Genomic DNA, 14,472 nt, shown 5'->3' with positions numbered 1-14,472 from the left:
TTTCTGCAATGGTTGGAATGATTTCCATGGGTCATATGCAGCCAACTTATACCCAGAGGAGACCCTGCTAAGACACATAGACTGACATGAACCATGTGTATTACAATGGGTTTACTCTGAGTAGGACTACCATTGGCTACAAGTAGCAATCAATGGATCTATGCAGAACACAACATCCTTCTCCTGCCTTCCTCTTCATCCTTCATCCCTTTTATCCATCCTCTGGTTGCCTTCCCTGTCCCATCCTCCTTTCTCTCTCTCTCTCCCTCTCCCTCTCCCTCCCCTTCCCTTCTTTTCTCCCTCTTTCCTCAGCTCTTTTCCTTTATTCCATACACCCACTTCTCCTTCCATCCATTACCATGATTGTCCCCTTACTCCATCCTTCCTTTTTATATTTAACCTACTCCTTTTCTCCTTACATCCTTCTCCGCTTTCCACCCTTCTCCTTCATCTTTCACTTTCCTCCTTTCTTCCCTCCATCTTCCCTTTTCCTCTCTTTTGCATTCACGCTCTTCCTCTCCTCCTCCAACCGGTGACCCTGCAGTAGCGCTTTTTCCTCCCCCATATTTAAGTACATATATTAAGAGGATTTTAAATTTCTTCCCAAAAGGGAGACCCACACACATACGTCCCTGTGTGTGTTTGTATGCTTCCCTTTGTTTTTGTCTTCCTCTTTTTATTCGGTGAGAGATTCTATTTTCTTCAAGCATCAGCTGGGGGCGGGGTTAATCTCATCCGCTGGCTGTTTTACAAAGAATCAACTTGCTTCTACATGTCTAAGTGAGCAACTGCAAGGAAGGGGAATGCGGCTGAAGCAAAGCCTTGCAAAGCTAGCTTTTCGGTGCCCGTTCCCTTTGGCCTCATCCAGTTTCTGAGCATCACTTGGCTTAATATTTGATTTTAGGTATTTCCTGAAAGGCCTCTGATCCCATAAAAACATTGCATACCCTCCAACATTCCTCAAATGCTGGTGTCCCTATTATCATCTAAGAATGTTGCAGGGACTCAGCAGAGCATTCTACAAGGGCAACATACTTGGCAGAGTTGTGAGTCAAGTAGGAATGGAGTCGCACTGAGGGGTTGTTGTAAAAAGCATAAGTCGCAGAGATGAATACAGCATGGAAGCCAGAACCAGAAAACTAACACAACCTTTCCCCGCCGGTCTCAAAACCTGTTTCAAACTGCCTTGTCACCCCAAAAAGTAAGACATCCTAGACTTTCCAAGTTAAATGATTATTTCTTATTTTATTGCCAAAACATTACATTTCAAGCTAGGGGATGTGGGCAGGGGGGCTTTGTTTGTTTGGAAGGTTGGTATCCAACATGCCCCTGACCACAGTCCCCTGGAGGACCTGCTGGGTCTCTTCTCAGTGGTGGTGGTGATGTCCCTCATGCTGGTGGAACTTAATGTGGGAGCAAGCGAGGAATGACCCAACCAGACGGACCCATTCTTCAAAACTCAATTCGTTATCTTTGTTTGTATCCAGGTCTTTGAAGAGCTTGTCTTTTCCTTGCTGGTTTTGTGGGTACTGTAGGGAGGAGAAGGAAGGGAGGAACAAAAGGTTTCGGGTTGAAATTTGTTGATACGCATCTAAGACATCAGACCATCGTGAAACAAAGGTTTGCCATAGATGGGGAGAACCTCCCGACATCATCAAGACTACACTTCCCATTCTCACCCCTGGTCATTGGCCATACTTGCCAGGGCTGATGGGAGTTGTAGTTCAGGCCACAACCGGAGGACTGAAAGTTTCCCCACTACCAGTTTAACAGAATGGTATTAATGCAAAGTAACATCAGCAGAAGTTGAACGCAGACCCAAATGAGCAGCAACGTAAAGGAGTTCAAAATGCAGAATATTTAAAAAGGAGAAGAAAACTTTCTCTTTTAATACTCAGGTCATTTAAAGGGGGGTATATTCCTCTTTTAGTGCTTAGTTTCTGCTTGTAAGCTTCCCAGAGACATCTGGTTGGGCCCTGTGAGAGCCAGATGCTAGACTAATTGGGCTTTAGGTCTTATGGAGCATTGCTTTTCTCAGAGACTTTATCTGAGGATGATGAAGAAGAAGAGTTTGGATTTGATATCCCGCCTTTCACTCCCTTTAAGGAGTCTCAAAGCGGCTAACATTCTCCTTTCTCTTCCTCCCCCACAACAAACACTCTGTGAGGTGAGTGGGGCTGAGAGACTTCAGAGAAGTGTGACTAGCCCAAGGTCACCCAGCAGCTGCATGTGGAGGAGCGGAGACGCGAACCTGGTTCCCCAGATTACGAGGCTACTGCTCTTAACCACTACACCACACTGGCTCTCAGGAATGTCTGAGAAGCCTGAGCCCCCAATTCTCCTGAGATGTATATCTATATGTAGTGGTTGGGAGTTACTCGTGTGTAATCCTGCCCCGTTTGAGCATCGGATTGCCTGGTTAAACCCTCCAGACTGCACAGCCCATCTCAGCGTGGCTGCCCTTAGTCACTCGTAGAATCTGTCTGTGGGCGTTTCTTAAAGCGCTGCCAACATAAGAGTTGTTTGACGCCCAATCGTCTCCGCCTCTCACTGCGCAGGAGTCTCCTGCGCAGGGTGGGCGTGGGCAGCGGGGTGCTTGGGCTCTCCTCACTAACTTCCAACGAAGAGTCCTGGAGCCCCTGCACCTCCCTGTCCCGTTGCTCTCCTGGATCCCTGGTGTTACACTCATTCTCTTCCCCTCTTTCCCAGCGGAGTCTCCCCCCTAGCGCTAGGACCTTCTCCTGCAGAATCTCCCGTGCCTCTGATGTCAGTTCCCTGACACTATATATCTATATCTATCTACAGGGGAGAAATCCAATCCAGTTCACATTTGAATCTCACCCTGCAAAATTCACCTTTCTTCAGATTCTGGAATGTACTTATCCAGCTAAGTGTTAAGAAACGCATGTACTATATACATTGTGTTCATTCAATTTATTTTTATTATTGCTTGTTAGCCGCCCTGAGCCCGGCCTTGGCTGGGGAGGGCGGGGTATAAATAAAAATTATTATTATTATTATTATTATTATTATTACTACTACTACTACTATCTTTTTTTACTATGGCAAAGTGTTTTTAAAATAGATTAGTGAAAATAGCATACCCAAAAAATCATTATAAGGGGAAATTGCTTTGCCAAAAGAGGATTTTTAATTTTTTTTAATACATAAATTTTCAAAATGTGGAGAACTGAATTTAAGAGAAAACGAGAAAATGATACCCACTGAAATGGACATATCCACCCATCCCTAAATATAGTTCCCTAACAGGGTAGCCTTGCTCACTTCTAAGTGCTGCCTTGCTAAAGTGCCAATCACTATCTTAACATGCCCAGAGGCGTGCTACACATTGATGCCAATGTGTCACCTCTGGCTTCAAGTGCCCAACAATTGCCCACGCCCATCTTATCTCCACCTCACCTCAACGCAGTCAGGAAACTGCTCGTTGATCATCTTCTTGAACTCCTTCTTGTCGATGGTGTCAGATTTCCCAGAATATTTATGGAACATTTCAATTATCCCATCGGCCAGAACTTGCATCTGAGTCTTGGACTTGGACATTTTGAAGGTTTTCTGTTGGTAACCTAAATAGACATAAGAAGAGCATAAGAATAAATGCAAAAAGTCCATTAAATGTCTCCTTTAATATTGATTCCAGTTACAGATAGGTAGCCGTGTTGGTCTGCCATAGTCAAAATAAAAAAATTCCTTCCAGTAGCACCTTAAAGACCATCTAAGTTAGTTCTTGGTATGAGCTTTAGGGTGCATGCACACTTCTTCACACTTCTTCTATCTGAAGAAGTGTGCATGCACACGAAAGCTCATACCAAGAACTAACTTAGATGGTCTTTAAGGTGCTCCTGGAAGGAATTTTTTTATTTTTAATATTGATTTAATATTTAATAACTATCTGCCATGACTGGGAAAATAGAATGACTCCAACCATTGAAGACTGGATAAACAAAGTCTGGAGACAAGGAAGGAAGGAAGGAAGGAAGGAAGGAAGGAAGGAAGGAAGGAAGGAAGGGAAAATTGACTAACGCAGTCGCACACAGAGTGGAGAGACAGCCTTGAGAAATGAAGGAGTTTTCATACACAAATGCTGTGTGTGTGTGTGTGTGTGTGTGTGTGTGTGTGTGTACGCCAAACTGAGTCTCTGACCCAGGAGAAATAAAGATGAATTTCACCCCTGGTCAGGGATGATGAATGGGAGACTATTCAGGTGTTCCTGTAGCATCAGCAAATACCCTGGGGAAAACGTACCATCCTATCTCCAACACAAAGGCTGAAACCTACAAAATCAGACAAAGGAAACCTCCCCGTTGTCTTCAACTTACCTCAGACGGTGATTAATGAGATTAACGAGAGAGCTAAGATGAGCCAAGGTGTGGTGAACAGTCCTATGAAGAACCCACCTTTTATACTCTATCCAGTATTTTGCTACCACCCCTAGTTGTGAAATCTTTGTTTCTTCACACACTGATCCCTCAAACCAGTCACCTCTTGCTCAAGATATATGGTGAAGTTCTTCCTTCAGCAACACACCTGGGGGGCTTTCCCTCCCCCTCCCCAACAAACTTATGACCATTCAACACCAAGTTTGCGCATAATATGAAGAAATCCTTTGTATTCTTTACTTAGAGCCTCATAAAAATAATATGGAGACTGTTTTTGAGAATATGGGAAGGGCATGGAGTTTCCTGGAAGTGAACTAGATTATGGTGAAATATTGATGCCGGGGGCATTTTTTTGCAGCAATAGTGGAACGAGGCCAGTGGGTTACATGCAACTAATTTAGAGCAACATCTAGAGAGCTGCAGCTTCACCACCGTTCTGGGATCCTACCTAACAGAATGACTTTGTCAAAGGCAATCCTGGATAGATAGATAGATAGATAGATAGATAGATAGATAGATAGATAGATAGATAGATTCTCATTTTAGACAAAAGAAAGAAACAGTTCAAGTCTAGTTTAAATATTTGGTTTAAACACACACAAGTGAGTGCCTTCAAGTGGTTCGTCCAGACTTAGGACCTGGACAGGTCATCTGAGGAGATATGCAGGTCACCTGGCGAGAGTCTTTCCCCTCTACAGTAAGGCACATTGTATGTTAAGATTTCTACACCCTTGTTTAGTTATTATTTAAGCCACTTTTTCTAAGCCACTTAAAATTCTAAGCCATCTCTGGTCCTAGACATCCTTGCCCAACTGAGTGTGCTCCAGATGTCTGGGTCTACAATTCCCATCAGCCCTGGCTATCGGCCACAATGTTGGGGCTGATGTGAGCTACAGTGCAAAACAACTGGAGAGCACCAGCTTGGGATTCACTGTCTTAGAGCAGGGAGAGCCAACATCATGGCCCTCTGGGTGCTGTTAAGACTCCCTCACCTCCAGGTAGCATGGTCAATAATTAGGGATGATGGGAGCTGTAGACAGAAACATCTGGCTCCCCATCCATGTCCTAGACACATGCCCCACCAATCAGGGATCACATATTAAAGGCACTTACAGAAATTTAAAGGCCGAAGTCCTCCAGATGTTGCTGAACTCCGTTTCCCATCATCCCCAGCCTGCCTGGCCAATGGTCAAGGTGATGGGCACTGAGAGTCCAGCAACATCAAGAAAGCACCACATTGGCCACCTCTCAGATGAGATCTCTCCCCTGGTTTTTATTGTTGCAGGGGAGACTATTCAGGTCTCAGCTGCAGCATCAGCAGATACCCTGAAAAACAAGTAGCATCCTATCTCTAACACAAAGGCTGAAACCTACAAAATCAGACAAGGAAACCTCCCCGTTGTCTTCAACTTACCTCAGATGGCGATTGATGAGAGAGCTAAGATCAGCCAAGGTGTGGTGAAGAGTCCTATGAAGCACCCACCTTTTATACTCTATCCAGTATTTTGCCACCACCCCTAGTTGTGAAATCTCTGTTTCTTTACACATTAATCCCTCAAACCAGTCACCTCTTGCTCAAGATATATGGTGAAGTTCTTCCTTCAGCAACACACTTGGGGGGGGCCTTCCCTCCCCTTCCCCAACAAACTTGTGACCAGTCACAGTCCATCATTTGCCAACACCAAGTTGGCACATAGTATGAGGAAGTCCTTTGTATTATTTACTTAGAGCCTCATAAAAATAATATGAAACCTGTTTTTGAGAATATGGGGAGGGCATAGAGTTTCCTGGGAGTGATCTAGATTATGGTGAAATATTGATGCTGGGGGTATTTTTATGCAGCAATAGTGGAACGAGTCCAGTGGGTTACATGCAACTAACTTAGAGCAGAACCACTGACATTAATGGACCTGAGGTTAGCCATGTCTATTCCTCTCATAACTATACCCTGAGAAGGACTAGAATTGCCTGCAACTTGGGACATGCAGATCTCTGCATTTCATTTTCTCTCCATTTTTCATTTTTTTCCACTCTTACGTTCAGTTTTTCACATTTCCACATCAGTTTGCGATTTCTTCCTTTGGGCCGTGTCCAGAAAGTGGTGTTGGGGGATGAATGTTCAGACCCCTAGACTCTCACTTGTGGGAGCCTTAGGTTTCTGTCCTCTCCCCCATGCTTTTTAACATCTACATGAAGCCTCTGGGAGAGATCATCAGGGGGTTTGGGCTGGGTGTTCATCAGTATTTGGATGATACCCAGCTCTACCTCTCTTTCAAATCAGAACCAGTGAAGGCGGTGAAGGTCCTATGTGAGTGCCTGGAGGCAGTTGGAGGATGGATGGCGGCTAACAGATTGAGATTGAATCCTGACAAGACAGAAGTAATTTGGGGGGGAACAGGGGGCGGGCAGGTGTGGGGGCTCCCTGGTCCTGAATGGGGTAACTGTGCCCCTGAAGGTTCAAGTGCGCAGCCTGGGAGTCATTCTGGACTCACAGCTGTCCATGGAGGCGCAGGTCAATTCTGTGTCCAGGGCACCTGTCTACCAGTTCCATCTGGTACGCAGGTTGAGACCCCACCTGCCCGTGGACTGGCTTGCCACAGTGATGCATGCTCCAGTTATCTCCTGCTTGGAATACTGCAATGTGCTCTACGTGGGGCTGCCTTTGAAGGTGACCCGGAAACTATAACTAATCCAGAGTGCAGCAGCTAGACTGGTAACTGGGAGCAGCCACCGAGACCATATAACACCAGTCCTGAAATACCTACATTGGCTCCCAGTACGTTGCCAAGCACAATTCAAAGTGTTGGTGTTGACTATTAAAGCCCTAAACGGCCTTGACCCTGTATACCTGAAGGAGTGTCTCCACCCTCATCGTTCTGCCTGGACACTGAAGTCCAGCTCTGAGGACCTTCTGGTGGTTCCCTTCCTGCGAGAAGTGAGGTTACAGGGAACCAGGCAGTGGGCCTTCTCGGTAGTCATGTCCGCCCTGTGGAAAGCCCTCCCATCAGATGTCCAGGAAATAAGCAACTACCTGACTTTTAGAAAACATCTGAAGCCAGTCCTTTTTAGGCAAGTTTTTAATGTTTGATGTCTTATCATATTTTAGATATTCTATTGTGAGCTGCCCAGAGTGGCTGGGATACAATTGTTGTTGTTGTTGTTGTTGTTGTTGTTACTGTCGTCCTGAAAACTCATCAGCATTTTAGTGCAATTTTTTGCTAATGTACACATTTTTGTATTCAAAATGTTGTCTAAGATGCACAATTTTTCCAAGCAATTTCCCCTAAAACAGAGCATTCAATATGCTATATTTCCTAATATAGTTATTTTCACTAATTGCCCTAACAGGTGCAGTTTTTACTTGGCTGGAGAACTGCATTGAAAAATTCACAGAATTGAGGGACTGCCAAGTTCTGGTTTATTTTATATATATTTTTCAGAAGATTTGAATTAATTAGCTCTACCTTTAAATGCAACCTGAACAGCTTTTCTCCCCACAGTCCCTGTCCCCACCACACACACCAAACAGCTGCTACCCACTCTAATGTCCAAGTGTCTCAAGTCTCCATATCAGGCATCCCCAAACTCGGCCCTCCAGATGTTTTGGGACTACAATTCCCATCATCCCTGACCACTGGTCCTGTTAGCTAGGGATGATGGGAGTTGTAGTCCCAAAATATCTGGAGGGCCGAGTTTGGGGGTGCCTGCTCCATATGATTACCACCATTGAGCTCTACAATGAACGGCGAATGATATGTGTGGGGGTCAAAAAACTGGAGTTGTAGGGTAACCTTCTGTCCTACTTAAGAGAGGAAACTCCTCCCAGTGCAAGGATCACTGATCTAAGTCTGGCTTAAGTACGTAAGAAAAGCCTTCTGGATCAGGCCAATGCAGTGCCAGATTTATGTATAAGCTAAACAAGCTATAGCTTAGGGCCCCACTCTCTTGGGGGGCCCCAAAAAATTAAAGGGGGGGGAACCTAGATGTCCATTTCCAAAATATAAGATAAAAGCCAAATAAAATAAAACCTACATACAGCAACAGTGTTTTGTGTTGTGTTGGCTCCCATGATGTACCGTATTTTTTGCACCATAACACTCACTTTTTTCCTCCTAAAAAGTAAGGGGAAATGTCTGTGCGTGTTATGGAGGGAATGCCTACGGGTGGCATGCCTACGGATTTTCCTCCTCTAAAAACTATGTGCGTGTTATGGTCGGGTGCGTGTTATAGAGCGAAAAATACGGTAAGTCATGGGCCCCGCCTGCTAGCCTGCTCCCTAAAATATCTCAGGTTTGCTCCTTTCTATATATAGGGCGCCTACATTCTGCATGGACTGGTTGCATGGCAACACGTGCAAATGGCTTGAGATACCTATTAGGCCCATAAATTACCATGTAGCATATATGCAACACACACAAAAAGAGACAATTTGTTGTTGACAAAGAACAGCTGGGCAGATAAAGGGCCCCATTACCTTCAGTAGCTTAGGGCCTCATCAAACCTAAATCCGGCCCTGGGACAATGGGTCATTTGTTCCAACCTCCTGTTCTCATGTGGAACAAGCAGGTGGCCTCATGGGAAACTTTCCTTAAAGGGCATAAGAATTTGAGAAAAGCCTTGCTGGGAAGGTGATGGATGGGAGGTGAAAGACCCTGTGTGAGAGGCAGGGAAGGAATGATCTCCCAGGGTGGGAGGCTGGGAAAAAGAAGGAAAACTCCTAGGTGAGAGCTGGGAGGGTCCACCCCCAGAAGTTAAATTCTACCTCTAATAGAGAAGCATGTATGTATGCATATATGCATGTACAGTATGTATGTATGTATTTTTCTCTCTCTTTTTTGTGATTTTTTAAAAATAAAATATTTTGATTAATCTGTTTTTGTTATACCATATGCTGAAAAGTTTCAACAAAAATAGACTGAAAAGAAAAGGGAACTGGACTCCTTGGCAAGTTTTGAATAAACATACACAGATTTATTGTTACTAATATAAAAGATAGATAAGTTGAGGATCTTTACATTTTTATAGCATGCAGAGAATAATATGTGTTAAAAAATCAGGGAGAGGAGCTGGGGGAAGTTGTAGGGAAGAGGGAGGGAGGGGAGGGGGAAATGGGCGGAAACATAATGAAGATGATTTGTTGGAATAATTTGTTATGTGAAAATATTCAAGAATTTTTTTTGAAAAAGGGAGACTCTGCTGGTTGGGGCCAATTGGGAATCTAATTCAGCATTTCAGCGGACAATCATATGCCTTTGGGAAGCCCCCAAGGCAGGACATGAGTTCAAGAACAACCCACTCCTCCTATGGCTTCCCAAAACTGGTACAGTGGACCCTCCGAATATGAACTTAATTCGTTCTGGGGGTTCATTCGCCCCCCCCGAAAATTATGTAAATAGAGGCGGGCTTCTGCGCACATGCACAGCGTGATTGAGTGCTTCTGAACATGTGCAAGGTGCGTAGAGCACTTCTGCGCATGTGGGCCGGGCAAAACCCAGAAGTATACACTTCCAGGTTTGCTGAGGCCGTAACCCGAAGATTCCGTATCTAGAGGGATACGTAAGTAGAGGTACGACTGTATTCAGAAACTTGGCTGCCTCTGACCATGGAGGTAGGACGTAGCCATGATGGCTAGAAGCTGTTAAGAGCCTTGCCCTCCATGAATTTGTCCAATTCTTTTTTTAAAGCCATCCAAGTTGACGGCCATCCCTGCCTCTTGTGGGAGGGAGTTCCATAGTTTAATGTTGCTCTGCATGAAGAAGTAAGTGAGTGAAGAAGCCTAAAGAGAAAGAACCTTAAGGGCGCTGTATTAGTTAGCCCTAGTGGTGCCTGGTGCCCGTTGGAATTGATGGAGTGGAAGGCAGGGAACCCTAATAATGTACGGAAATGCAATCAGTTAGGACAGATTTCTTGTACACACAAAAAACGTGTGCATTAGTAACAACTGCAAACAAACAAAAAGTGTTTTTAGGAGAAATTTGCACTTAAATACTGGTGAATTTTCGGGAGGATTTCTTAAAAGAAAGCAAACTTTTGCTACAGAAACGTGGAGATCTGAATTTACGACTGGAAAAATGAAAGACGGGAGGGGGGAATATGATAGCTCAGGCTTCCTCAGCCTCGGCCCTCCAGATGTTTTTGGCCTACAACTCACATGATCCCTAGCTAGCAGGACCAGTGGTCAGGGATGCTGGGAATTATAGTCTCAAAACATCTGGAGGGCCGAGGTTGAGGAAGCCTGTGGTAGCTGCTTCCATCCATACCCCTCACCTAACTTTTTGGGATGCTTTAAGTTCCCTCCACCTTGCTGGAAGATGTGGTTCTGAAATGGAATACTTGTCGGATTGCGTCTGTGTGTGTTGTGGATCCTCTTTGTGTATAATTTTGGATGGGTGGCAAGGGATTAAATCCAAACACTGGTCACACCCAACCCCTTTGTATCGCTTAAGGAACTAGCGAGTTTGAGACATGCCAAATCGCCCACCTGTCACTGGATTGTTTTCCTCCTGGCCAGATGTTGCAACAGGTAGAAGACAGAAGACTCTTCCAGTTCATCAATGTCAGTAAATGGATCAGTTTTGCATTTTTTTTAAAAAAAAAATGTTCTCGTTTTAGTGGGAGGGGTAGGACGTTGGAAACACAAAACTGCATTGCTTTGACAATGACACACGGTCTCTGCAAAATGATTCCTATTGACCTAGGGCATGGGAGTGTCTGTTTTTACATGCAAATGTTTGGGTGGGCGGGTGCACATGTGTCTTTGTGTGCAGAGTTTAATTGCTTCCTTAACAGCCCTAATGGAGGGTGTCCACCAGGTTGTAACTATTGCTTCTGCATCAGTGAAGGCCATGGAAAAAGTATTCATACAGCTTTCCCAATGGGGTGCGGCAGAAGAAGAAGAAGAGTTTGGATTTGATATCCCGCTTTATCACTACCCTAAGGAGTCTCAAAGTGGCTAACATTCTCCTTTACCTTCCTCCCCCACAACAAACACTCTGTGAGGTGAGTGGGGCTGAGAGACTTCAGAGAAGTGTGACTGGCCCAAGGCCACCCAGCAGCTGCATGTGGAGGAGCGGGGAAGTGAACCCGGTTCACCAGATTACGAGTCCACCGCTCTGAACCACTACACCACACTGCCTCACACTGGCAGTTGACACCTTGTGTGCACCAACAGAATACAAATGCCCTAGGTGTTGTGTGTGACACATGCACAAAGTTAACCGCTTGTTTGACAGCATTGGTGGCTGGTGGCCACTAGACTGTGTGTAGAGGGGGAAGCACAGAAAATGAATTTGCATGATTTTCCCTTAGAGGGTGATCCGGTTGTGTTACCCCCATTGATCTAATCCACTGGTTTCTGGTGTATATTCCACTTCTTTTCTGAATGAGCCTGAGTCATTCAGCAAGGGCAGATATCCGAATTCTGTATCGCTAGAGTCTGTGAACCTGAGCATCAGCCTGACCTCCTTCCAACCCCAACCATGTCCTTGTCGAAATAAGGGTAGTGAAAATGCAGCTAAGAAGCTCAAATCATATACAGTGGTACCTCGGGTTAAGAACTTAATTCGTTCCGGAGGTCCATTCTTAACCTGAAACTGTTCTTAACCTGAGGTGCCACTTTAGCTAATGGGGCCTCCCGCTGCTGCCGCACGATTTCTGTTCTCATCCTGAAGCAAAGTTCTTAACCTGAGGTACTATTTCTGGGTTAGTGGAGTCTGTAACCTGAAGCGTCTGTAACCCGAGGTACCACTGTACAGGACTGACACCCTTCTTTGGAAATTAAACCGATATCCAGACTTTAACATTCAAAAACTTTACTTGCAGAAACTTATAGATGAATTAAAACATAATATTTATAGGCACGTGCTTATCCAAGCATGGGCTTAGAGTCTCTCCCTCCCATAAAACGAGTTTCTCCCTGCACACTTCCAAGACATTTGGCCTACAAAGCTGGCTTGCCATCTCCCAGCTCTTTAGCATGCCTCCTTCCCTTTGTGGTGCCCAGCTCTCTGTCCATGTTCAGTTCTCCTTGCCAATCTCTGAACAAGAAGCTGGAGAGCGGGGTTATTAAAAACCCAGCAATGCTTCTCTTGTACTTTCAAACTCCCCTGGCTTTTGAGCAGTTGGGGAGCCTTTCACCCTTAAGAAGAAAGGTACGTGTACGTGTTGAAGTAAGGGTAGCGAAAAGACAGCTTAGAAGCTCAAATCGTATATATGACTGGCACTCTTCTTTGGAAATTAAACCAATGTCCAGGCTTTAACATTCAAAAACTTGACTTGCAGAAACTTATAGGTGAATCAAAACATAGTATTTACGGCCACATGCTTGTCCAAGCCTGGGCTTAGATTCTCTTCCTCTAACTTCCAAACTGTATTTTCCTCTACCCAGAGCTCAGCCGTCAGCCTTCCATATCTCAGTTAGGCCATGCCTTGTAACCCCCGTGAGAGATTTCCATTTTTCCTTCTCCTGCAGCTTTGCTTTCTTTCTCTCAAGCTGAGAAGAAGCACCACAACGCTCCATTCAATGTAGCAGTGTTCACAGTGGATCCTGAAACACAGTCATCTTGCTTTACACAAAAATGGAGTCTCTCCTTTCCCAGATAACCTCCCATGTAGCCAGCATTAGGCCATCACTTGAGAACTACTAGAGAACTCTCTAGAATTCAGTTACCAACCAATCAAATGTACATAGCAATGCATACTGGCATTTACAATTTCAGTGAATTAAATTACTCTACTTAACAGTCCTTCGTCCACTACATGGCAGGGCACAACCATGTTGACCTTTGATGCCAGCCATGACTCCTCCACAACCCAGTGACCTTTTGACCAACTTTGAGTACTTCCACCTATCCAGGCAAAGCGCAACCTGCACTTATTTCATCACCATTGCTGGGCATGTTTGCACACACTCGTTCTCAGATTAAGACTGAACAGACAAACGCCTTGAGAAACCCAAATGGAAGTGTTTCCTTCCTCTTCTAGCCATTGCAAAGGAGAAGCAAAGACCTGTATTTGGGCGGGGAAAATTGCGACATCGCTCGGAACAATTCCTCATTTCTGTAGCACGGTGCTAAAACCATCTGCTTTGTATGCAAAGGTCACAGGTTCAGTCTCCTTCATCTCCAGGTGGGTCTGGGAATTACCTTTTTTAAAGCGGGAGTGGAAACATTTTATATGACTATACACAAAAATACCCTAACCCATACACTATTTTATAATTTTGATATTATACTAATGTAAATATTAGAGACCCGGGTGGCGCTATGGTCTAAACCACTGAGCCTCTTGGGCTTGCCGATCGGAAGGTTGGAGGTTCGAATCTCCGTGACAGAGGGAGCTCCCGTCGCTCTGTCCCAGCTCCTGCCAACCTAGCAGTTCGAAAGCACACCAGTGCGAGTAGATAAATAGGTACCACTGTGGCAGGAAGGTTAATGGTGTTTCCATGCGCTCTGACACTAATCACAGTCCTCCGTGCTCCAGTAGCGGTTTAGTCAAGCTGGCCACATGACCCGGAAAGCTGTCTGTGGACAAACGCCGGCTCCCTCGGCCTGAAAGCGAGATGAGTGCCACAACCCCATAGTCGCCTTTGACTGGACTTAACCATCCAGGGGTACTTTACCTTACCTTTACCGAATGTAAATATTAATAGCCTACTGCATTTTGTATACATTCGTTCCAAATATTGCCCTGTTTATCCACGCAGAGTCTACATCTGTAAGCAGTCCATTTGTTGGCTGCGGGTCTTATCATATTATTGTGTGTGTGTATGTGATTTTCCAGATTAAAATTGACATTCACATAACAGCATCTGTTTGACCACTGTGAGAACATAATTCTGGACTAGATGGGTCACAGGCCTGGATCCAGGAGGGCTTTTCTTATACTCTTACTTTTTGCATGCTCTGTCATTGCATGATACCCCACCCACCACTGGATTTTTGGGGATTCAGAAGGAATATTCCAACACCTGCCCCCAAATTTCAGAGGAGTTCGAAAGCTGGCATTGAAATTTCCTGCGCAGCCCACCGCCACCCTGGGTGCCCTGCAAACGACTGTGAGATCTTTGGATGAAGGG

The 14,472-nt window shown here is 45.0% G+C and overlaps 1 protein-coding gene across 2 annotated transcripts; it reads right to left on the bottom strand.

Annotated features, from left to right (window-relative positions):
• Window positions 1-1,225: 1,225 nt before the first annotated feature.
• On the bottom strand, window positions 1,226-5,936 carry LOC308576223 (protein S100-A12-like). Of its 2 annotated transcripts, none has more exons than XM_081175375.1 (3): window positions 5,812-5,936; window positions 3,421-3,584; window positions 1,226-1,529 (listed from the first exon to the last, which is right to left on the bottom strand). In XM_081175375.1, exons 2-3 carry the CDS (start codon window positions 3,559-3,561, stop codon window positions 1,368-1,370), a joined length of 303 nt encoding a protein of 100 aa, XP_081031501.1. In that variant the 5' UTR covers window positions 3,562-3,584; window positions 5,812-5,936; the 3' UTR covers window positions 1,226-1,367. The 2 variants fall into 2 exon arrangements, with proteins under 2 accessions (XP_081031501.1, XP_081031500.1); XM_081175374.1 differs by lacking the exon at window positions 5,812-5,936 and adding an exon at window positions 4,338-4,494.
• Between the last annotated feature and the right edge of the window lie 8,536 nt (window positions 5,937-14,472).

Source organism: Podarcis bocagei, assembly GCF_964188305.1.
Source record: "Podarcis bocagei genome assembly, chromosome: 16".
NCBI classification, from domain to species: Eukaryota; Metazoa; Chordata; class Lepidosauria; order Squamata; family Lacertidae; genus Podarcis; species Podarcis bocagei.
The sequence above is the reverse complement of the archived record's forward strand: the minus strand, read 5'-3'. Positions and strand labels throughout refer to the sequence as shown.

Bases quoted from the DNA above. Each gene is read 5' to 3' on its own strand.
- LOC308576223 (XM_081175375.1), bottom strand. From the start codon at position 3,561: ATGTCCAAGTCCAAGACTCAGATGCAAGTTCTGGCCGATGGGATAATT. The intron at 1,530-3,420 runs GTGAGGTGGAGA...TCCTCCCTACAG, and splicing joins AGTTTCCTGACTGCGTTGAG to TACCCACAAAACCAGCAAGG.